This window comes from Erpetoichthys calabaricus, chromosome 14 (genome assembly GCF_900747795.2).
Source record: "Erpetoichthys calabaricus chromosome 14, fErpCal1.3, whole genome shotgun sequence".
Lineage (NCBI taxonomy): Eukaryota > Metazoa > Chordata > Cladistia > Polypteriformes > Polypteridae > Erpetoichthys > Erpetoichthys calabaricus.
The window spans coordinates 101,093,357-101,119,541 of record NC_041407.2 but is presented as its reverse complement, the minus strand read 5'-3'; the positions used below and the strand labels follow the sequence as shown (position 1 = coordinate 101,119,541).

Below are 26,185 nucleotides of genomic sequence, written 5' to 3'. Positions count from 1 at the left end.
AGTTTTGTTGCAATATTGTATCATATTCGCTAATGAACTATTTCTACTAGCTGAATAATTTGCTTTTTTTTCTGTAGGTGAAAGGATGGTGTGGAATTTAATGCCATATACAACCAAAGACTTCTCTATTCGGTCTCTGGCTGATCGAATTAGTGACTTGAATCACCTACTGTTTCTGTATCCTGACAGACCAAAAGATGATGTCTTCTCCAAATACTACACCCCACCCCTCTGTAAGATGAGTTTGTTTACCATTCTTAAACATATGTTAACATTTTATAAGCAAAACAGGTAGATTTCCATTTTTAGGAAATGTTTATGTAATACTTGCATTAATTTTGGATGGATTTAATTTTTATCTGTCAGAAACTGCTTGTATCTATATCATAAGATTACATTTGCTGCTTTCTTTCCTATCATATTCTGAAAGAAGCATTTAACATGTGCAAAGTGACTCATGGAGTGACCACACCCTACATACACTTTATTAACAAGTTTAACAGTTTTATTTGGTTCTCAGCCTTGGTAAATGACAACTAAACCTTAAAACAGACTGAATAATAGATGGAATACTGTGACACATTACCTAGGATATTTGATTTTTGTAGATGTAATGTACAACTCAGACTCTGTGTGAGACTGATACAAATAACTTTATCTGCAAATATTGCAGTTGTAGAAATATCTATGAATTTAATATGTAGGTTATTTTGGATTAAACATTTCCTAGATATCTATAAAAGTATAAATGAAATACCAGCCTGCATACTTGAGAACTAAAGCTTTTACTGCTCTCTCTTACCACCCACTTTAACTCCTAAAAACAAACTAGCACAGCTCCAACCCTGGCCTGGTCACTAACTGTTCTAGAGTTTCTGTATTCTCCCTGTGTCTGAATTAGTTTTTTTTTCCAGGCTCATCCTTTAAATCCCACAATCCAAAAACAAATGTGAGGTTAACTGGTGACTTTACCATGTATGAGTGATTATGCCCTGCAGTGGATTTAGTGATTCATCCAGGGCTGTTTCCTTCATTGTTCGTGATGCTGCTGTGCTAGACTCGATTGAGGAGTTCTAAAAGTGGAGAAATTAAGTGATTACAATTTTGGCTTAATAAAATTTGATTGTTTCAAGGAGTATAGTGTGCAGAAACCACTTAAACTTTAGAATGCAGTTTTCAATTTGAAACTGTACCCTTTCTATGTATGTTTCTTGTCTTTAAAAAGTTTCCACTGTGTGCAGATATGTGCCTTCATAATAGTTCTCATTCTATTTTTCATTGTAGTATCAGACCTTGTCATTGGCTTTGGGGTTTTTATTATGTGTGTTTATATATATATATATATATATATATATATATATATATATATATATATATATATATATATATATATATACACACACACACACTGTGTGGAGTGACGTTACTCCAGCCCCACCCCCGTTGGTTCCCCCTCCTCAAAACAGTATGGGTCTACGATGGCAAACTCTGCAAGGCGCACCAAACTGTATCGCGCTCACTGTGCAAGGGTCTCTGATGAAGTTCACGAGGGTTGGTTTAAGTCCAATAGCGAAAGTTTTTACTTATTTACTCAACCATTCAAATGGAAATGTGCCTCGTTGCTGCACATGGCAATGGTATCTCGATGAACGGTTTGCAGAATGCTTGCGCACAACTGTCTACGGCTCTTCCAGTCTCTTTGTGAGTTTTTGCAATACCATCATTTTGTATGGATGGAAATTAAGGTCCTCATGCAAAATCCTCCTCAAAGATGTGTTGGAAATACCTAAGGCAGAAGCAGGTTTGCTTGTTGAACATCTAAGAGACTGCAAAATTGATGCCCTTTCAGCTTGGATGTTTTCAGGCATTCATACATTCTGAGGACAGCCTGGAGATTTTCTGTTCAATGTTGTTACCCATTTGTCTAAATTTAGCCACCCACTGAAGAATTGTGTTCCGATTTGGGACGTCACCGTTAGGAGGAATGCTGAAGTGTGTTCGGAAGGCGTGTTGCGTAGTGATGATGGATTCGTTGTTTTTGAAGAATGCTTCAATATCAAAAGCACAGTGCGCATCAAACCAAGGCATGTTGCTGACTGAAAACTACAAAGGATTGCCTATCAAAGGACCCCCAACCTACTTGGCTGCCTCTACCTCCCGCAATGACCTTGAGAAATGTAGTACTTCATTTTAGCTCACCCTGTATTTACACACAAAATGTTTTTACATTGATCGTCTCAGATTCTAAACTTATATTAAAGAAAATATTTTTCTCGTTGGTCTACAAAAGAGTGCACATTATGCCAACAAAAAAGAAACAAATTGAAAACCTTTCAACAGTTTGCTAAAAATAAAACTTTAAAATTGTAACATTTACGTATTTATACACTTTGCATATAAGTAAAGTAAGAATATATTTACAAAGTGTCACCTTACCATCGTAACCAATTTGTTAATGGTGTCCAACTGTGTAGGAAAAGGGTGACTCACCTGTTATCACTTAATTGATGACGATTATTCCTCCCTTTCCTCGGTGAGGTCTTTTAGTATGGTAGAGATTTTCACAAAGCAAACCAAAATGAAAAGTGTACACTCCAAACAATTTAGAGATGTAATTCTAAAGAAGCAAAAATCTGTGGAAAACTTTCAAGACCATTTCAAGGGCAGTAGAAAAAAATATATAAAATTAAAATATGAATGAATAAATGAAATGCCAAAAATGCTAAATAAGAATAAATCAATATACACTTAAATAATACAGTTGTTCAAATAATAGATAAAGCATAGCTACATTGTCTAGGTTAGGCTGCCCCTCTGAACTCACCGCCAGACAAGAATGGTACTTTCAGAAAGGCTACAATGGTGCCAAATGTTACTTTGACTGATTTGCAGAAATCTGTGACTGCGATTGGAGTGGATGTTCACAGTTCAGAATTTACCAAGAAAAGGACTAAATGGATGGAATGACAAGGAAGAAGCCCTGGATGGAATTTACAAAATGTCTCTTGGGAGATCCTGTCTTGTGGTCTGATGAGACTGAAGTGAAACGTTCTGGTTTAAACACTAATATCAGGCATTCATGGTGCAATTTATAGAAGTCGTGGTCAAGAAGACGACTCTCCATGCATGATAGAGTAGTCACTCGCATCTGTGCTTGAACTGTATGAGCATGTTTGGCCTCCTTGACATGACATTGGCTGTTTAGTTGGATGTGTGTTTCTATATGAAAGTTATCGTTTTGAAATGAAAAAGGTTAAAATGAGCATGACGATAATTCCCAGTGTACTGTGGTCATTGCACAATGAATTTCACGAAATTTGATGATGACTTCAGAAAAATGTGTCATCAGACTTCTTACAGTACAAAACCGCCAACAGAAAATTCTCCTATGACAGAAATTCTTCCGATTGTATGACAGCCCAGTCGTAAGATGCAATCAGACATTGCATCCCCTCTTATGCTGCACATGCAACGATGGCCAGTGAAGCTGAAATTTGAGCTGTCTCAAAAGATCAGTTGGTAACTGCAGATCAGGCTTCAAATCTTGCCAAAATTATTGAAATGCTGGTGCCATAACCTTTTAAAAATGTTTTTTTTCCAGTACTTTATCAGTACTAGTATAGCGTACATCCTTAACATACACAAACACTGAATCCAGAAAGTGTTCACAGCCCTTTATTTTTTTTCCCAGTTTATTTTGTGGCCTTTTGCTGTTTAATATTTTCCTTCACCAAGCTGCACTCAGTGTCATAAAGCATAAACAGGATTTTAGAAATGTAAATCTCACAATGACACAATTATTTCAACCCTTTACTCAGTACTTAGTTAAAATGCCTTAGGCAGTCATTACAGCCTGGCGTCTTCTTGGGTTTGACATAACAAGTTTTACACACGTGGATGTGGAGATTTTCTGCCATTCTTCTCTGCAGATCCTTTCAAGCTCGGTCAGGTTGTATAGAGACCATCTATGGATAGCTATTTTCAGATATCTACAGAGATGTTCGATTAGGTCTGGCTGGGCAACTCAAGTACATTCCCAGAGTTTTCCCTAAAGGAATTTCTGCGTTGTGTGTGGTTTGTTCTTAGGGTCTTCGTCCTGTTGGAAGGTAAGACTTTGGCCCAGTCTGAGGTCTATCTTGTGGGCTCTATAGCAGGTTTTCATTGAAGATATCTATGTACTTTGCATTTTTTCAGATTTCACTCAGCTCTGTCTATTTTCCCAGTCCCTACTACTGAGATAAACAACACCAATTACCATGGCCTTTCTCCCATGATTGTTCAGTTTGGCCATGTGACAATGGTCTAGGAAGACTCATGGATGTTTCAAACATTTATCATTTAAGAATTATGAATTATGTGCCCTCAGGAACCTTCAGTGATTCAGGATATTTTCTGTAGCCTTTCACAATTGAATTGACCATAGGGGGGCTGCAAAGAAGGTGTAAAAGCATCTGAATGATTTGTTAGTAGAATGGGATGCACCTGTGCCAGGTTTCAGGTGTCATAATGAAGGGTTTGAATACTGTGACATTTCAGTGCTTTATTTTAATAAATTTTAAAAATAATGAATGTTGTTTAATGTGGGGAAAAATGTGTTTAAATGATTTTAGCACATGGCTTCAACATAGCAAAATGTGAACAAAGTGAAGGGGTCTGAATACTCTCTGAATCCAATATGTGTGTGTTATTGATGGTATTTTTTTTAATTTGCATAGTTTCTAAAGCGTTTGTCTTTTGGTTATGTGCATTATGTACTGCCAGCAAATATGCATTTATCAGAAAAGCAGCGATTTTTGTGTTTCTGCAAAGTGATTTAGTTTATCTTCTTATTTAAATTTGGGATTTGCAGTCCCATAATTAACCTAATTGACCCAAGTTCAGACATCACATCCTGACCCATAGTTTAAGAAACACTGTTTTAGTCTAGTACATTATTAACTAGAGCTAGAGATTATTTCTACCCTCATCAAGCAGTAAGCAGGAAACAACCCTGGATGAGAGATCAGTCAGTTGTAGGACATGTATACATGTAATCTGTGCCCAATAGATTAACCTATTAACTTAACATAAACATTTTAGTTATCTGTGTGGAAATTGACTCACACACAGAGAGAATCTGTAAATTTTGTCTCGATGGTTAGGCTGATTACTGGACTAAGTACCACTGAGCTGTGTAGCAAAACATATGTTATCATAAACCAATGTGTAAATGAGTGTTAGTATACTGTATAATGGCAAATAGCTCCTATATAATGAAAACTGACAGGTAGGGTTGCTGGCTGTAAATTGCCACTCTACTTATTTGTTTGTTTTTTTTTTTTTAAACAGCTAAAGCAGTTGATGGATATGTGAAACCGCAGATCAAACAAGTGGTGCCAGAGTAAGTCTTTATAAGAAGCTATATTTCTGTTTTGCCTTGAAGCATAATTTATTTTTTATCTTAATGCATTCCAGCAATTTAACATGCATTAATGCTTGTAACAAAAGGATTCTTTATAAATTTAGGATAAGTATGCCATTCTTCTCCCATGCTTGCATCTGAGAGTGTTAGATAAAAAGTAGGCTATCTATAGCTCTTGTCAGATATTATCAGTACTGTAATAGCAGTAAGGATTGGCTGCAGTCATGTGCTGGCTGTTTGGCATTCTTTTTGACATCGTATCAGGATGTGAGATGGTAGGCATTGCAGTTTGAAGTATGTTTCGTGTTAGTAGTTTCAAATATCAGTGCTGCATCTTGCTATTAACATGCACTGGAAGCTGTGCAACTGACCAAATGTAGAATTGTTTTACTTGTTGTACTGCAGACATACCACCCCATAAAGTTATTCTGGTGTTGAAACTTGAGCATGCATCACCTTGAACAACTAAAATAGCTTTTCTTAACTGCATCATTTTTAGAAAATGTTTCTTAGAGGTTATTGTGAAACAATATGAAAATGCCATGAAAAGTACAACTGTTATAGTAAGATAATACACACTTTTATTATGGCAATCGTCAAAGCAATAATTGGATTAGATAACAAAGCAAAATGAAGAGTATTGTAAATAAAATGTCATCTTTCTCTAGGTGTTTTGAGTACGTTTAAAAATGATCTTACTTTCCCTGCCAGATAAAGTATACTTTCAGAAAATTTGAACAGTGCCTTAGGGAATTCCGAATTGTTTTAGATTTTTGAAAGCAAAGCAGTAAGTCATATGTTCATTCAGACGTCCCACCCAAGCAGAGTGGCAGACATTTCAGGCTGTAACTAGTTGATGCTGAATTTAATCAGTGTTTAGAGTGTCATAAACTCTGACAGACAATGGGAGAAGTGCAAAGCATGTGCTGTAAACAATCTATGCTTTTTGTTACTGTTTTAATGTACTGAGATGTTCTTTTGAGCTTTTTACAAAAGGTATTTCACTTATTTTAATTAACGTAGGTTTGCTGATATCAAAACTGTAATGTTCATATTAGCAAAGTTAGGTGTATAACCAGTCACCTTTAAAAATAATTTAATGAGTGCTTTTTGCTTTTTCCCTTCTTAAAATGATATGGATGTGTTGTTTTACTATATGTATGCAATCTCAAGATACAGATCAATACTTTACTTTTTTTTCTTGAAAAATGGAAGTATTCCGTACGTATTAAGGCTTTTCTTTATAATGGGACTGTGGTAGCCTTTAGTTCTATTATAAAGCACAAGTGTGGGCTAGCTATTTTTTTAAATTTATAAAATATGCCTCACTTTGGAATGTTATATATTCAAGTGTAGTCTAATTAATTCCTAGTCATAGAAACAAACAAATTGTTTGTCAGTTGCCATTGTATTGTTGTGGGGTGATCGGCGCTTTATAGATTTGTTATGGGTTGGCCTGCTCCCATCAATCATAAGCTTAAGGGCTAGCTTATATTTCACGCTCAGAATGCATATACGCACGCATCATGGCTGCTGCATGTTCCCAGCGTTCTTTTGCTCCGTCCTCTAAAGCCCATCATCAGAAATTAATGCGAAGCGTGTGCAAGTTGCATTCTCAGCAAAAATATGGGTGTCCGAGTTTTGGAGTGTGATGTCAGCATCATTATTTACTATAAACGTGACAGAAGGCCTGCAGCTCCAACTGGATCAATCTGCGTGCTTCGATGTTTGATGAATGGTTTGATGCGGTGAAGCAAATCATTAAACTTTAAATCCTGACATGCAAATGTCTTCATGGTGCTTTTCTTCATCCATTTCTCACAATTGCAATACATGCTTCACATATTCCCCATCATAGTGACATGTTACATTTAAAGGTATCACATGCTGTCTCGACATCCTGTGTCACTGTTTCCATCTTTTTTTTTTCTCTCCACCTTCGCAGCAGCAACTTATTTCTAACAGCTTTCTTCTTTCAACTTGCAACACAGCAAAACCAGATGTTTTCTGCCTGTGATGATTTCTCCGTTTTGACACCTGGTGGAATCCTCCATATTTACTTAAAGTACACACGCAAGTATAGACAGTACACTGCTTGCTTATCAGTAGCATCCTCAAGTTCATGCGTTGCGTAGCGTTAAGTACTGTATATCCTTGGACTAACACATTCCAAATGCATGTACGTACTTTAACCTTAAACACTGAATTTGAGTAATGCCTGCACAGCCTATTTAGTCTTTAGTACTCTGAAAAAGAACACCCTAGCTTTGGTTTAAGGATACCAAATGGGAGTCTCATTGAAACTGGGGGTAGATAAGCCTTATTTATTGCCATTGTGTGTAACTCTTTCCCATGCTGCTCACTGTTGGTGGTGTGTCTTCTCAACTGCTAACCCTGTGGGAGAGAAATGGCAATCTGCCCACACTAGATGACTTTTTTTTTTACTATATTACCTCAATCACTCAAGATATGCAGACAATGTATAGACATTTAAAGCAAATCAATAATTTATTGGCAAAAATGGATAATAGCAAAGCATAGGCATACATCCCTAATGAATGTATGCCCTTATTTCAAAGTCCATTATAAATGTTGAAAGGCAGTATCCAAAGATGCATCGCTGTGAAGGAGATGAGGGACACCTGCACTTGTTATTACCCAGAAGTCAAGCTGATAAATGGATAGTGTCTCTTGGGTCCAGCTGGATGGAGTCTCTCTCGCCCTCAGACAGTCTGTCCATTTGTCCCCATGTGTGGTTTGGGACTCCGTGATGATGTTCACCAAAAATTGACTAACCACTCTGATTGACAAAAAGCTGCAATCATGAAAGTGTGTGCAAAAAACCTTGTCAAGAGTGTATTTGTACTGTATCCTGTTTTTCACGGTTGGGTACATTCCACAAGGCCTCTGATTTACAGAGTAACTTGTCTACATATGTATATACAAAATAATAAACCAGAATAAAAAGCAGGCTACCACAGTCATTGGCCTATATATGAAACATCTATGAGAAAAAGTCTATTCACAGTTAAACTCTTAGTTCACTGAAACCTGTCTGAACAGCATAAAGCAATTTACTATATTTTTAAGCAAAATATCTGCAGTCACAAAATGGCAGTTTTTCTGGTACAACTATGAAAACTGGAGCTTTAACAGCAAATGTACATAAATATATATGTGATTACAGCCACTGGTCTCATGTCTACTTCTGTAGTTTCCTTGATCTGGTTAGAACATTTAATGCAATTAATTAAAACATTTAATCCTGTGGGGTTTTTAGTCCTGAAGTTTTCTTAATTTTGGTCAATGTTGGAAAAAGGAATTTGGCAGGCTAGACATTCTAGTCCAACATCCTTACCACTTTGCTAAATGAATTAATTTAATTTTTTACTAAGTATAGCTCTTTGCTTAAGTGCAGTTATTATTCTATCCTGGTCTTCCAGACCTATATATTGGTTGAAACTGGATTTATTTAACATACAGCAGTGCTTGCTACTCAGTCCATTTCTGAAGTGCTATTTTCTCCTTATGACTAAAGAGTGCACTATTTCTCAATTCCTCAACAGCAAATTATTTTTTTCCTCTCATCCTTCTTCGAAGTTGTTTTGTACTTCAGCACTTCTTGTCTGGCAGGTTTTTGTGTCCCAGGGATAGATCTCGAGTGCATAGTAAATACACGTATTTCATACTGACCTCACAGAAATGGTACCACCCAGTTTAAATTATGTGCATATTTTGATCATTGTAAGTGACTTGTATAGTCCTGTAATTTTCTCAATACCATCTATGCACAAGAAAATGGAAGAATCGGATAGTATACATTTTTGCATTGAGTTTATACAGATGGCCATAATAATAATAATAATAATAATAGTAATACATTTTATTTATATAGTGCCTTTCCCTTGCTCAAGGCGCTTCACAGAGTCTTAGAAAAAACAGCAAGGAAAATAACTGTGCTGTCATGAAAGAAACAAAGTGAGAGGTAGCTCACTCTAGGACATTACATTCAGAATGAAGTAACTACAGATGCCCAAACAAGTAAAATCAATTTCAATATGACTAAGAAATTTGGTAAGAGCAGGGAAGCAGGTAAAGACTAATTTAGCCAAGTTGGCTGAATAAGTACAATTCCTGGCTACTTTTTAGTCAAGCAAGCAATGGCATGTACTATAAAACTTGTAAGTTAAAAAAGTCTTAATTAACTCTTTTACAGTCTCTTATGATAAATGTAGAATCTCCGCTCTCAGTACTGTCTATAAACAAAAGTCCTCCAAAGCACAGTGAAAGAGACAAATCATGAGAAACAAATGCAGTGAGTGTTTCAAAACACCTGTGGACAGCAAAGAAACGATAAGAGCAGCAGTTCAAACTGCATAACTTTTGGGTATCGCTAGGGGATATTACTGTTTGAAAATATGAACCAACTTTTATGATCATCTGATTATTAAAGTTTAAAACGACCAAATACAACTTTTAAACAAAACAGCAAGCATGAATATATTACTAATGAATTAACAACCCCTCATGGATCTCTGCTGGCTCATTCCTCATTTTGTTAGTTATTTAATATGCATATTGTATTGGAAAATGTTACAAAACATGTGGCAGGAAGTTGGCCCACAGTCTGTGTAGCAAGCTTGGCTACATTCTATAACTCTCTAATCTACTTGCTTGGGCAAGCTTAGATGTTATCAGTTTTTATTGATCAAGTTACTTAACTGTCCTCAATGACATACCCTGTAAGCATGTCAACAAACTCACCTTTTATTGACACAGGACATGTTTTGTAATTAAATTGACCCAAGTGTAATATTGCTGTATTGCCCTAAGGGGTCTACGTGCAAGATCTGTCGTATTTTCATAGTGTTTTGTATACCCTCTGCAGTTCTTACTGTTGTTTTTAATAAAAAGGCTTGGTATGAACCATTGTTTTTTTTGTTTTTCCCCTCACTGTGCCTAACCATTAACACTTTTCACATTAACCATTATAGATTTATGCTAATTGTAAATTTTACTTAGATTTTCACTGGCCTCAAGGCAAGAAGATTAAAAATAAGCCTGGTATTGAACATCTGATACCATTATTTACAAGTCATGCAGAAAATAAAGTACTTTATATGAAGACATTTCACAAGATAATAACTTCACTGTACTGTGATTTTTATATTCTACTCTGAGTGTTGCAAAACTGCTTTAACTGTGAAAGTTGTTAAGCTTAAGCTCTATTTAGGTGTTTTGAACCTTAGACAGTCCTGTAAAAACAGAAGAATGACCTTAAAGGCATGGAGATTTTGAAAAATATTACCATATTTGAATTTGTGTGTCATGTCTGTATTTATTGATTATATTCCAACTCTGATATAACAGAAATGATAGACCATGACCTTGCGTTAGTAAGTCCATTTTTAGATAGTTGGGGCTCAGCTAAGAAATGCTCTAAGAAAAGATGGTGTTCATGTTATGTAATTCAGCAGAGAAGCTGGAGACTCGCTTGACAGTTACTAAGAAGTCAGTGTAACTGATTAACCATTATAAAAAAAAATGTAGCAGGACTAAACTGATAAAGACCATTCTGTGGAGGAGTTATACAGAAGATTTCCAAAAGATGCAACAAATTTTGTATCAACATGCCTAAGGAGTAACTGGGTAGTCATGGTGAATGATAAACTGGATGTCCTTATTGAAAGGTATCTTAACAGCATTTGCCCATGAGTAGTGGATGTGTTCTCTGAATTGCACTGCTGATGTACGGAGGAGCTTAATTGCAAACAACTTTCTAATCCCCAAAAAACTAGCCACTCTCCTCACAGCAACCAGGAGGAACAAGATGGGAAATTTTTTGATTATGGGAAGGCACTAAAGCGAATAGGAGAAAAAGCAAGGATTATTTGCTGATTGAAAACAAAACAGGATAAATAATATTCTGCAACATCAGTGCTACTGAATACACTTCTTTCATTTGGCCATTTATCCAGAAATGTTTGTGAGTTAACCTTATCTTACCATACATATTGATACAGCTGCCATTATTATTATTATTATCTTTATCTTTATTATAGATTAGTCCCTTGTTTCAATAGACTTAGTTTCTCATGGAAATGCATGGAATCTACTGATTCTAGTGATATGTCATGTTAGCTTATGTGCCGTGGCCTTGTGTTAATCTATTAAGTATAACCTTAGTCCATCTAGCAGTGGGTTGCTTTGTAGATCTACATATTTATTCTGACCTTATTTATTTTAGATAGGTTGCACTTACCAAATGTTTCAATTGTCATGTTAAATCAGTGAATCTTCCATCTCCAAACACCTACCTGTATGTCCTGTCACAAACAGGGCAATACATTCTCAATTGTATTAATGCAGCTGTTTAAAAACAAGATTGATTATGAAATCATAATTCATTTTTTATATTTTTGGTATGCCAAATTTTAATTTAAATGTGTTTAAATGTGTCTGATTAGCATCTATGCCTTGACTTGGTTTTAGTGATTGGCAGCAATGACATGATGTGACCAGCATCAAAGGAAGACAGTTATTAATTTCCTTGAAAATTTGTTTCCCTACACAGGAGTGTTGGATATCAGGTTTTCATTTTGCATTCTGATAGCCTTTGTATAGTACTCAGTATAGTATTCACTTTATTTTTAAGAGTTTTTTCAGGTATTTCTACTAGTCTCAATGACATGCATATTAGGATAGTTAATACATTTATTGTCCTGTAATGCAGTGCTCCGCAACCTTTTCAAACCTACGACACACCAAAGTTCTTCCTAGAATTCCGCGGCACATCAAAAGCTATAATATATAGCAGTGGCGTCGCTTTAGCGGGGGGGGGGGGGGGGGGGGGGGGGGGGGTTCGGCTCCGCTCCGAGCGCCAGCTATTTGGGGGCGTCCAAACTACGGTACTTTCTTTTTTTTTTGTTCCTTGAGGAGGCGCAAAAAAAAAAAAATTCTTTCAGCTTTGGGGCGTCAAATTTTTCACCGCCCCGGGCAACATGATCTCCAGCTACGCCACTGATATATAGATATGAATTTAATACACAAATATTACAATAAATTTTCATTTTTTATTATAAGTATACATTTATTATAAGTATACATACATAAAAACTATACTATATTAACTTTTATGCAATCTTAATAATTATTATAACATAATGACTGATTAATGTGATACCTGCGCTTGTTTCAATGAACACAAAAGTTTTATATTCTGCTCAATATTTGACAGCGCAACCCGAAGTTCTTGGTCAAGATCTTTTAAGCATGACCGCTTATCATTTTTAATTAACACAAGAGTTGTTTGTCTTTTTTGGCATAACTGGGATGGTTTGAATTTAGCTGGCGATTTAGTTTACTGGGTGCCATTGCCTCGTTTGATAGCTGATCGCCGCAAATGATGCATTGTGGCTTTGGAGCCGTTTCGTCACCACACCACGAGAATCCATATCGAATGTAGTCTTCGTTGTACTTCCTTTTCACAATCTTCTTTGGGTTTTTTTTGCAACACTTGTGCTGGGTTCTTCATCATCTGTACGTGAAGACGAATCTTTTCCACGTAAAAATTTATCCATATTTAAAGGGGTATAAAACTAAATATGAATCACACGAAGAACGTTAACCATACACAATTCAGCAACACAACTAATAGTAATGAATGATAACTACTGTCGCAAGACGAGTGAATGCGACGTAGCACGACTAATACGTCAGCTTGAATTGAATCTAGGTGAGGGCACGGAGCGATCTGCCTATCAAAGCATACTACGGAGTTGTCTGGCGACTACGTAGGGCCTACGTCGTAGGCGACAGGCGATGGGATTTATTATTTCAGAGAAATGACACATAAAATTATGAAACCTTTAAAAGGCTATTTACGCGAATATTTCATTGCACGTATTCTCGTTATTGTGTTTCTAAGGAGGACCGTTGAAATATTATTTAGTTAGAAAATTGTCTTATTTGACCGCGTCACACCTGTATCGGCTCACGGCACACCAGTGTGCCGCGGCACACCGGTTGCGGAGCACTGCTCTAATGGACTGGCATCCAATCTGAAATTGGTTCCTGTGTTGTTACTGATACTGCTGAGACAGATACTGGCTATCTGTGACCTTTACTTGGAATGAGTGGCTTCAGAACATAGAAGCCTGTGCATTTTTTTTGATCAGAGATGCTAAAAGATCCACATGTAGAATTCCAAATACTGTAAACATACATATAGCGAATGAATATTGTTTCTGTTACACATTTCCCAAGTATTGATAATAGATTTTATTTGATTGCTTTTTTATTGATAGTAGTTTTATCTTGATTATTTTGTTCTGTAGGTTTGCAACAGCATCCTCTGATTCTTCCAATGCCAACACATACATGGAGCATGCTTCATCACCAGCTGTTGGTCACTCACAAACATACAGCATATACCCTGCCAGGTAAGCATCCCTGATATTTGATGTATTCAAACAGATACATTTCATGAAAATGGAAAACATTTTATATTCTGAGTGCATATTTTATGTTAAATTCTTTAAAACTCATCCAGATCCTGTTTTTATTGTTTGTAGGTATCTATATGGTAGTGCAATATGTCAGTTTCTACATTTGTAGATCAGTCAGAAAAAATGCTCTACAGTACATTTTAAGACCGTTTGGGCCTGTCACATTCCTATTTGACTTTTGAATGTGTTCAGCTATGTTTGACAAATATTAATACTGTTATCGTTTTTTCGTGTCTGCCGTTTCTATAGGAGGGTGACAATGAGTTAAATTCCAATGGATGTTTTTCAAATGTTGACAAGCAATAAGCAAAAGGTATCGCAGAAAACCACAGAAAACAAAAACATCAAAAAAAAGCAGTACAAGGAAAGTTCGGGTATCGTTGTGCAAATGTGTACAGCTGAGCTGCGACCACAGATCTAACTGCTCTGTGGATGATTCATTCAAGCATTTCAAAATCACTTCGGTGTAATGAAAGTATCTGCTGGATGTACTTTGTAGTAACGAGATTTCTATAGACTCGTGTCATATGGGGAAACTGTCGGGACCATAAAATACTTTTGTTGTAATACTCTCTCACCTCGGTCTCTCTCCTCTCTCTGCGCCGCTGCAAAGCCCTGCCCGCCAAGCGTTCTGAAAAGTCTGAGTGAGTCTCCATTGCCGGCAGTTCTCTCGCGGCCTGGCTGTCAGACGGCTGCAACCCGGTAGTGGGCCGCGGACTGGGGGTTGGGGACCCCTGCTTTACATGATGAAGAAAGAGGAAAAAAAGACAAAATAATTAAAATAAGAGAACACTAATTAACATAGAATAAAAGTAAGGTCCGATGGCTAGGGAGGACAGAAAAAAAAAAAAACTCCAGACGGCTGGAGAAAAAATAAAATCTGCAGGGGTTCCAGGCCATGAGACCGCCCAGCCCCCTCTAGGCATTCTACCTAACATAAATGACATCAATCAGTCCTCATCATATTCAGAGTTCTCATGGAAGGACTTGATGATGACGGTCACGTGGACTTGTGGTCTTTAATCCATTGATGTAGGGACATCACGGTGCTTTGATTAGGTGGTGGTGGTGCAGATCGCCACCACAGAAAACCAGAAAAAGAACAGAAGAGAGAGTAGGGGTTAATACAGATTTTGATGCCACCATGAATAATAATGGTAATTAATTGAATATACAGAGCATCAGGAATTAACTAAGATGAAGCTATGGGAAAGCCATGTTAAAGTAATGTGTTTTCAGCAGTTTTTTTAAAGTGCTCCACTGTATTAGCCTGGTGAATTCCTATTGGCAAGCTATTCCAGATTTTAGGTGCATAACAGCAGAAGGCTGCCTCACCACTTCTTTTAAGTTTAGCTCTTGCAATTCTAAGCAGACTCTCATTTGAAGATCTAAGGTTACGATTTGGAGTGTAAGGTGTAAGACATTCTGAAATATAAGTTGGAGCGAGATTATTTAAGGCTTTATAAACCATGAAGTATTTTAAAGTCAATTCTGAATGACACAGGTAACCAATGTAGTGACATCAAAACTGTGGTGATGTGCTTGGATTTTCTTTTCCTAGTTAAGATTCTAGCAGCTCCATTCTGCACTCGTTGCAACCGATTTATGTCTTTTTTGGGTAGTCCTGAGAGGAGTGCATCACAGTAATCTAGTCGACTGAATACAAAAGCGTGAACTCATTTCTCAGCATCTTTCAATGATATAAAAGGTCTAAATTTTGCTATATTTCTTAAGTGAAAAAATCCTGTCCTAGTGATCTGATTAATATGTGATTTAAATTCAGGTCACAGTCAACAGTTACCCCTAAATTCTTTACCTCCTTCTTGACTTTTAACCCTAATGCATCAAGTTTATTTCTAATAGCCTCATTATATCCATTATTGCCAATCACTAAAATTTCAGTTTACTGTTTATTTAGTTTGAGACAATTACTACTCATCCATTCAGAAACACAAGTAAGACATTGTGTCAATGAATCAACAGAGTCAGGTTCATCAGGTGCTATTGATAAGTACAGCTGCGTGTCATCAGCATAGCTGTGGTAGCTCATGTTATGCCTGAGATAATCTGACCTAATGGAAGCATGTAAATCGAAAACAGCAGCGGACCCAGGATAGAGCCTTGTGGAACACCATATAGAATATCAGGTGTCATAGAAGTATAATTACCACAACTAACAAAGAATTTTCTACCTGCCAAGTGGGATTCAAACCAATTTAAGACACTGCCACAGAGGCCCACCCATTGACTAAGGCGATTTTAGTTTTCAGTTACCAACCTCTGTAGGTGCCACATCTTTTAGTTCCTAATAAGTTAGAAGGTAAAGCTTGAAGGCCTATTTAAGCTTAATGCAAAGCCAAATTTTGAATACTTTTTTTGTGCATGAAATGATGTAATCGAAAGTAAAGGAGTGTGTGCTAGGTATTGTAGGTCTCATTTTATCTGTTGATCACAGTGAGGCTGTAGAAAATTTGATACAAATGTAACCCAGGAAAAGTTGCTGCTTGTTGGTCAAATACATCACATATAATAATTAATCTGTTATTGTTGTTTGCACCCACACTTTTCATTGTGCAGCCACAGGCTATAGCACATAATGATACTGCTAATCTCTCTTCTTTTATTTAAACAAAGGCATTCCAAGTCTTTACATGTTTTTAAAAATAGAACGAATAAATGTATGTATATATACAAATAAATAGAATAGAACAAATAAATGTAATCATTGACTGCTTCATAATTATTATCTGTATATCATTCACCTTTACCTATGGTGACTTGCAATTAAATCACTGTAACAAAAACACAGAAGGCTTACTATTGCAGTATATCCCAAGGCTAGATATAAGTTGGAAATCTAGAAAATGACAGTTGTTTGATTATTAATACGGTCAAGTATAGCTATAGGTTCTGGATGAGAGCAAAAAAGTTGGAAACTAAGCTGTTCCAAGGTGCTTTGTAAGGAAGTTGTTTTTCAGTGTTCAAACATTTCATTCAAGCAATAACGTGCTCATTACAGGCAATTAATAGTTTCTGGGCATTTTGCTTGTCTTCATCCACACCAGCCAAAGTACACTTCTGTGTGGAGTAAAATTCTGCACTAAACTGCTGATAGAAACAAAGTCAAATAAAAGACATTGGCATTTTATGTGAGAATATGGAAGTTTAATTGGGAAAAGACCATGTAAATGATTTCCTTGTTAGTATCATGTAATGCATGTAGGAATGTTCTTGTAGATCCTATCATTTTTGAATCCATGTAAACATACTCAGACTAATGCATATCAGTTACTGATTCAGGTGACAGATTCAAGACCATTTATGTTAGTTTTCAGAATTTTTGTAAATTTACCACACTTTTTAAATTGACATATTAGGTTTATATTGTGCTTTGTTGGCCGTGCTAATTTTGAAAAAAAAAAAAAAAAAAAAAAAAATCTCCTTTATTGCTGGCTCCTTCACAGTGAAGGAAAGTTGAACAAACTGTCTTTATTTTTGTTTCCTTTTTTTCTCTATTTGCTTTCCAGTGGTGACCCAATGCTGGATGCAGATGGCGATTTTGACCTTGATGATACAATGGATGTGGCAAGACATGTTGAAGAGCTGCTTCGGCGACCAATGGAAAGTCAGTGGATAAGCCACACTCAGTCGTGACCTTTAACCTTTGCCCTAAAAGAATATTTGCAAAATTATCTGATGGTTTAATTCCATAGAATGTTGTTTCATATTTTTTTAAGGACCGTAATGTGAAATGTTAATAATAATGGTTGTGAATCTAATATTTGGAGCATGGCAAGCATATCACATTTTCTTTGTTTTTGTCTTATTGACTTATTACTTTTAATTTCTTTTAATTGCTTGTAATACAAAACAAAACTGTTGTTTTTACTGCAGTGATAAAGCATATGATATATTGTAAAAAGACAATTTGCATATTTTGTGTTTTAGAAAATGGAAGCCTACTGTACAAAGCAATCCTTTAAAGTTTTTTTCTTGGTTTGTTGGCACACAAATGTTACCTTTATTGAATTTCACTGCCTTGCCATGAAACAGGATTTTATTGTTTATCTTTTTTATTTCATAAAGGTTCCAAACTTTTGCAGTCATTTAACAAGATAATTATTCCTGTCAGTTTCTGTGTTTTAGAAATATTTGTGTTTTGTTTACGCTATGTGGAAACAGTGAACCCAGTTTTTGGCAGTGAACTGAATGTTTGATGAGGGTGCACTTTGACTCTTGATGAATGATAGAAGGAATCTCCATTAAGCAGGATTATGGATCTAGTGATACTAGCTTCTTTTTATGCCTACTTCTTTGTTAATTATACAAAACAGTATATGCATTTAAAAGATGGAAATAATAAGTTGGGGTTAAGAACTTTTTGCCCTTTGTATTAAATGTATTATGCATTTTGTAACATTTATTTTGTCCTAGATCCAATCCTTTTTCTCCAGTGGCCTTAGTATTGTCCCTACATTTGGTATTTATGAAATAGTTTAAAAGTGTTCCCACTAAAATGCTTTGAAAACTTACTTTGATATACCACATAGATAGGTCCTCACTAATAAGCCATAAGGATCTCAGGAATGTAACTGACTGCAGAAAACAATGTATTCATGGGTTTTGTAGCATTACAGTGTTATGAGTATAAAGAAATATTTTTCTCAAATATTATTTTCCTATCTATATACCTATTGCATACAGCTGTATTCCTGGACATATAATGAAAATTGTCCATTGAATCAAATGAACCTTGGAATAACAACATAAAAATGCCATACAAAAATCTTAAAGGTATACTGAAAGATGTAATGTTACAATGAAGCTTGTTAATGTGTTTTGTGTCTAATTGACTTCTTTCTTGAAAAGATACTCCAGGGAATTATATTAACACCCATTATTTCCAGTATATTGTAATGTAACTTAGATAGCTGGTCCAAATGAGCTGGGCTCTGTCTTTCTCTTTCTCTGTTTCTTTCTCACACTCATGTATGTATAAAATACATACACAAATGTATAAAAGTATAGGAGGAGCTGTGCTTTTTTTTTACGTGTTTTTATTCAGTTCTTGGACGTAAGTTTACAGAAGACATTAAAGTTTTTCATTAAATAAATACAAAATAAATAAATAAATGCATGTGATACATAGAAACATTTCTTCATGACAGAGACGAGGTGACCATGTGGGAGGATGAATGTTCAACTTTATTTAGTTTGTTTTTAAAACTGAAATATTTTTAAATGACGAGTGACTACAGGAGTTAAGTGTAATTATTCATGATGTATGTATTCTTATCAAGTGGAAGCAATTTCTTTCAGCCATTTAGAATGATTAATGGCATACCCCAAATCCTTAATTTCATTGAAATGTTAAAAATCTGAAGAAAAATCTATTACATGTTGCTTCTTTTCATTCTTTACACCATAATACCAATATTTATTTGTATTATTTCCATGGTGCTTGTGAGGGTTGCACTTCTAATTGTAAGGCATTTGTGTACTTGATATCATTCTCTACTTATATGTAATCATTGTAAATTTTCTATACAGCAGGACAATTGAAAGGATTTTCAAAATTAACAAGTGGATGTTAAAACTGAAAATCAACAATTATTAAACTCTCACTTGTTCCTAATTGTAACAAACAATGATAAAGGAAAAAGGAGACCATCCCCATGAAGCTGGAGCACAAGCCAAAACTGTTACACATGGGTTGTATTGGTTTAAAATTGACACATCTGTTCATTCTTCATTTAATCCAGATTTTTATAGAGGTTTTAGTTTTCATAATTACAGTCTGACCCCTGCCCTAGTGCCTCTTGGATATGGTAGATGTGTCTGATTCTATTTCAGCATTTTCAGAACTGAAATATTTTGCTTTGAACATTTTACTCAAAATAAATTATCAGGTGATTGTAATTCAAACCAAAATGTAACATCAGTCATCTACAATCCTTTTTTCCCAGAATTACTTAAGAATTGAAGTACAAGAAAATAATTTAAAACTATCAGAAAAATAAACAAATGTAAGCATAATGGCAAAAGCACTTAGAGTATAAACAAAACAAGCCATACGCTAAATTTGAATATGAAGCATTACTGTTTACGGATGTCTTTTTTTTTTTTTTTTTAGCTGTGCAATTCAGACATATTACAAAAGGACAGCACGGAATGCTGTGTAAATGCCCAAAGAAAGTGCACATATAATTACTCGAGTGATGTTCATACCTCTGGCATTGTGCCATTCAGTTAACTTGCCCTCATCATTATCACTTTGGGGTAGTGCACTTAGATGTACCTGGTTATTAATGTTTGCATTTCTTTCTGTTTTACTAAACTCTAAGTGCTGTTATACATTTAAAAGTACCACAGTGTGCACCTGTGTCCACTGTTTAATTTCTGGGCTTGCAAATGATTTTTCAGCAGTTTTCCTGTTAAGATTATCATGTTCCTTCATGGACTGTTTTAAATCACTATTTGCACTACACATTACTATTGTCTCTTGGATTTTTCTTTGATGTAATACAGTTAATGCATTGAAATAGGTATACATTTACAGTTCAGCTATTCATTTTGGTAGATGTTAAAAATATCAAATAATCTGTACAAATCTTGCTGCTGTATGTGAAATTAAGTACATACTGATGACTACACAAGAGCATAGCAGTTCTGCAATTTGTACTTTTCTTACAGGCCTTGGCCTTTGTGTCTTATAGACATTTGGAAAGAACCAGAACAGTATTCACTTATAAGATGAATATTTTAAGATAAATAGGAAACAAAATAACCTGTAACCTTGCTGTTATTCTTCAGTAGGAACACCATCAAGCATTACAGGTACTATATTTGTGTGTAGGCTATAAACACTTTTCCCTGAATCGTGGGCTCTAACATTTTATTTAATGATAATGAACCATTTGTTTTAAATGAGTTTGAAAGTGCAGGATGACATTTACTTCAGCTACTTAGTGTTTTTCTGCTGAGATGAACAGTAATCACTGGTTTGACAGAAAATAATGCCTTCATTTAATAAAAAGTTCTTTGTTAGAGCAGACTGGAATTTCTTTTCAAGCTTCTGTTATGTAATGGATTTGCAGGTTTTTATTCTGTTTTGGAAAAAACAGGCCTCTATTTCGTATTAACTTGTGTGTGTATACTTAGAAACATTCTTAAAGTTATTAAAAAGATGGTGTGGGATTTTAAAATGTAAAAATAAAGCTCACTCCTCATTTTTTTGACAATATGTATAAACGTGAAACTTTTTTTAATACATTGAGGCTGCCTGGAGGGTACTTAAGTTGCAACTCTATAAGCATTTGGGAGTAGGTTGGTGGTTTAAACAAAACTGGAGTGATGTAAATAATACAAATTCTAGCCAAAATAGCTATCCCAATAGTTCTACACAGTGTAATGTGTTTAATGATGCAGTTAGTCACATTTGCTTCTTGACTTGACAGGGTTCAAGGGTAGTGACATCAAAACATTATTGCAAATAATGCTTCACAGCACAGGCTTACCTGAAAGTCATTTTGTTAATGTATGTTTGTAATCAAACCCCAAACGATTTTACATGTGACACAAGACTAGGTGATCCAAAAGGCCAATTTGGAGTAGCAGGAAGAGTGTTCCAACAAAGTGACATTATTGTTGACTACTTTGCCAATGAAAAGTATCTATTTTCTTAACAGAACTCTTGTGACATACTTCTTTACAAATGTACTGCCACTAAAACGATATAGAAAAGGCAAACAAGTGCCTTCATTTGTTTCTTGCTTTTATGTCAAACCACGGCTCTCTTAGATCAATATAGAGCAGGCCCTAATTCATTACTCTGCACAGCACAGAAAAGGCTTTGTGGGCTGAGCAATGTACAGTAGATGCAATTTGACTATGCAAAGGCTGCAGCCTCTCAGGTGAGGAGCAGGAGGTAAAGTGACATTGGTGCACAGGAGTGCTGCCACCAGCATCTCTGGGCTCCTGGACTGGAGGGGATATGTCCTCCAGCCATAGCCTATATCCTGTAAAGTGCTTTCTTTGAATTCTTAGGAGTGTGCATATCTACTGCCAAAATGCTTTGGTTTTGAAAAAAAGTATTGCTTATGAGATGGGAGAAACCTTTTTTTAACAAATTGTGTTTATTAAGATTTGCTAATTCTGGCTTATGACAATCTAGGTGTATTGTAAGTGTATTTTATCTTGTCATAACATATCCCATATGCAATGCCAATGTCTTTTCACTTTCTATTTTGTCCTGGCGCTTAAGTAAAGGGATTATTTTTTCAAGCAATGTTTGCACTTCTCTTGTCTTTTTTGCTCATTGTATAAATGACATTAAATGATTTAGTAGGCAAGGTTTTGCTGTATGGAATCGGCTATAATTGAGATGTAGTTTTTTTTTTTTTTTTTATCTTAGTCATGACAAAAATAAGATCATGTTTAGATTCACACTGTAGATTTGATTAAATTAAGCCTACATTTTTAGGTAACAGTTATGAGGAAAAAGTCATACCAGCCAAGATCTTTCATTCTGGCCATTCTGATTAACTTAAAAGATATATTTAGCTTTAGATAAACTGTATTTTAATGTGCTTAATTTTCTTTTTTTTTTTTAAATGTCTATCCATATTTGTTACATATTTGTTAGAAGTAATTTGTTCATAGCCTCTTCCTCCTAAAAAGTTTCTTTAAAACAGCAATTTCTAATGAATGGATACTCATGTGAACAACAGGAGTGCTCATTGAGGCTCCTCAAGTTCCACTGATCAGGTAGGCCCAGGCATTGCTACATAGAAGAAAGCAAATCTCTGTATAAGTGATGTGTGGTCAGATAGTTCTCAGCTTGAACCTGAAAAGGAAGTCCTACGGGGATGAATTTGTAGCTGGCCGAAGATTAGCCCCTGTGTACTAAAATTTATGAACTACAACTTTTGTTTTGCATTTGTGGTTTATAGTGCATATTTTTTTGTTTCAGAATTGAGTCAACATAAATGCCTATGACCACAAGTTCAAGTTTTGTGCTCTTGTTGAATTTCTATTGTTAGAAAAAAAAAAAAAAAATGTGCCTTTGGATATTCAGTCTTTCCAAGCCAATGAGTACCAGGAACAGCCAGTACCTTTTCATATGCCACTGTTGGGAGTTGGCTGCAGAATTCAATCATGGCAAGATATTTCATCAAGATGAAGCTGGCCAGTGTTTGACATTGACCAAGGATGAAAATTTTATTATCATGCAGTGAATTGTAATAGAAAGTCAAAGAATCATGTCGCATGAGAGAGAACAGACACACTATAGGCCAGGTGAATCCAATCTACATGATTATTTAAAAATGAGCAAGGACTTGTCCAAATTGAGTGCCCAGAATGTCAGCTCTTGAAATGGAGTATCACTGCATACAGTGTTACGAGGAGAATCCCGATGTGATGTATTCAGATTGGGAGTGAGAAATTTGATAACTGAGAAGTTGAAACTTGGATGTATCACAATGAGCTGAAGTCCAAAAAAAAAAAAAAACAATGGAAAAATGGAAACATGGTGATTCTTCAGCACCACAAAAAGCCACTGTCAGCAAGATTGTGTGTAAATTATTTTTTTATATAGAATATTGGTTTGTATTGATTACATGCCTCAAAATGTCTACCTAACTGGTCAGTTTTAAGCTGATTTGCTTTGGTGTTTGTTGCTTTTGTTGAGGAACCACTACAGTCTGTCCATCATCGCCCCTGCAACTTCATGATTATGCCCTGCTTGCTGTGCCGAGGTGGCTCTGTGAAAGTGTGGGTTCCAAAAAATGACATCCCACCCTATTCTGCAGATCTGGTCCAGCATGACTACCATCTTTCCTGCCAATCTGAAGGACCACCTCCAATGATGAAGGTTCCATCTCAGCTGCTGCAGAGTACTTCCATGGCTGAGAGTGGCATAAAAAGCCTTGTGAACCTTTAAACAAGTATGTTGGTGTTTATGTGGATCATGATGCAAAATAAAACTTGTTTGCTTTTTACTGGCATTTCTTTTTGACACCCCCCTCCCTGGATTGTCTTTAAAAGCAACCGTATATTGCACTTTACGTTATAGTAGATAGAATGGAAATGGTAGGGCACGGTGCAAAGGAAAGTTCACATGCATTCTTGTGAAACAAAGAAAACAAAGTACACAATGACCTTGGGAGAATGAGAAGATATGGTGAAGAACTGACTTTATATACTTCATGATATGCCAGAAGGAACCAATACATTTTAATTTTTTTGTGTTTTTCCAGATTATTCTGAAAAGACACCTAAATAAACTGTGACATTGGTTTTGGGGACTGTTGAATGTATCAAAAACAAGCCAAAGGATTTTATGAAGTGCTGGAAACCATCTGCTGAGCATTCATTTATATATTGGGCACAAGACTAAAAAGTTCATAGAAACCAAGATAAGGACAGTTATGTTTTAGTGGGTCATGCTGCAGCCTCATGGGGTTTGGACAGTTTATTTTTTTTTCCAGTTGGGGTGCTGCCTGTCTGTAATGTGTGTCCTCATTTCTGGTGAGACTCCATAAATGAGCTCTCTAGTCCATTAATGGCTCCTTCCTAGCGTCCCGTCCAGTGTGTGTTCTCACTTTAGGGCTGTTGCTGATTTGACAGCATCACACCATATTTGGTTAAATGTCCCATGGCACATTTCACTTCCTTTAGACATTTCTGGTAGCCATTAAGAGGCTTTTGGCATAGTTTTGTATGGAAATTTGACCACTCTTTTTGACAGAATTAGTTTCAACCAAATTTGTTGGTTTCCTGCTTTGGACCTGACTTTTAAGCACAGTTTACATATTTCCAATAGGGCTAAGGTCAAGACTTTGGGAAGGCCATTCCAAAACTAGCTTTGAAGTGTGTGCAGGCACATTGTCCTACTGCAACCATGCAATTGTGACTTACTTTCAATCTTCAAGGTTTGAGGATATACTGAAGAATACTTCATACACAGAACATGAAGCTAACCTTAATTAATTCTAATTCTTGGCACAGAAAACCTCCCCTTCACTTCCCCAAACATGCTTCTGGTCATTGTAACCAAACAACTCAGGCTTTGTCTAACCCTGGGGTGGGCAAATTCATTCCTGGAGGGCCGCAGTGGCTGCGGGTTTTTGTTCCAACCCAGTTGCTTAGTTAGAAAAACAATCCTTGCCAATAATTACATTTCATGGCTTGTTAGTGCTTTAACTCTGCTATGTCAAGTCATTCTCATATCCTTGATTTTTTTTTCCATTCTAAGGATATCATCCAAATACTTTGAAGTGTAAAATGGATGGGTAATTCTCAATCCTTTACTTTTTTCTCTTCTCTTTCCTTCCAAGTATTTAATTAAACCAAATAGTGCACGATAAATACACACAGGTGTAAAGGGTAACAAGCAAAATGGATAACTGCTGCTTTCTTTTGTCATTTGCATCTTATTGCTAATAAGGAGCAATTAAAAACCGAGAATACAGCTGTTTAAGACTTAAATAAGCAATAAGGGTACATAATCTTAACGAGGGAGATAATTAAAATGAAGCAGAAGTGTTTCTAGAGCAATAAGTGCTTCTTATTAAGCAATTGGGTTGGAACAAAAACCTGCAGCCACTGCGGCCCTCCAGGAATGAATTTGCCCACCCCTGGCTAACCTGATCATAAAACTTTTTCTCCAGAAGGCATTTCTTTATCTATGTGATCAACCATAAACACTCCAAACTTGAAGGTGTTGGTTTAGGAGCAGGGGCTTCTTTTTTGGATTGCAAGCTCTCAGCCCATGGCGATGTAGCTTGTCTGTGGACAGTAGCACTGGTGTTTCAGCAGCTTGCAGTTCATGGTAGACCTGTTCCTTGCTGGTTTTTGGATCTGGACCAGTTTCCTCTCAGCAGAGTGACAGTTTGGGTCTTCTTCCAAACACAGGCTAAGCAAAACATGGAGAAGCTACCAGCTGGAATCGATCCCTATCACAAACGGTCATCCGGGTGGCACGGTAAAACACATTTTTGAACCTTCAGTGCCACTTGGTAATCGACAATAGGTGTATGGATGTTTTAATACTTTAAAATAATACACAATAAATTGCCAAATAACTTGCGCATTACGTTTCTGATATATTTTGGTTCTAGAGTTGTTCAGTTATTCCACTGAAAAAGAAGAAGTTTGTAAGAATAATTGGGCACTTTCCCACCGAAGCAACCCTGTTTTCAGGAACTAGTGAGTTTCTCTGTGATGGAGACCCTGGGTCACTTGTGGTCCCTGGCCACTTTCATGTGTTGCGTTC

General features: G+C 36.1%; 1 protein-coding gene across 5 annotated transcripts in view; it reads left to right on the top strand.

The window, feature by feature from the left end:
• Positions 1–19,042, top strand: part of stat5a (signal transducer and activator of transcription 5a) — a 234,063-nt gene extending 215,021 nt beyond the window's left edge. For all 5 annotated transcript variants that reach the window (XM_028819816.2, XM_051918839.1, XM_051918838.1 and 2 more), the window contains 4 exons: positions 78–233; positions 5,329–5,380; positions 13,738–13,842; positions 17,436–19,042. In XM_028819816.2, the coding sequence (XP_028675649.1) occupies positions 78–233; positions 5,329–5,380; positions 13,738–13,842; positions 17,436–17,562 (440 nt within the window). In that variant the 3' untranslated portion in view covers positions 17,563–19,042. The remainder of the gene's footprint in view (positions 1–77; positions 234–5,328; positions 5,381–13,737; positions 13,843–17,435) is intronic.
• The last annotated feature ends 7,143 nt before the right edge of the window (positions 19,043–26,185 follow it).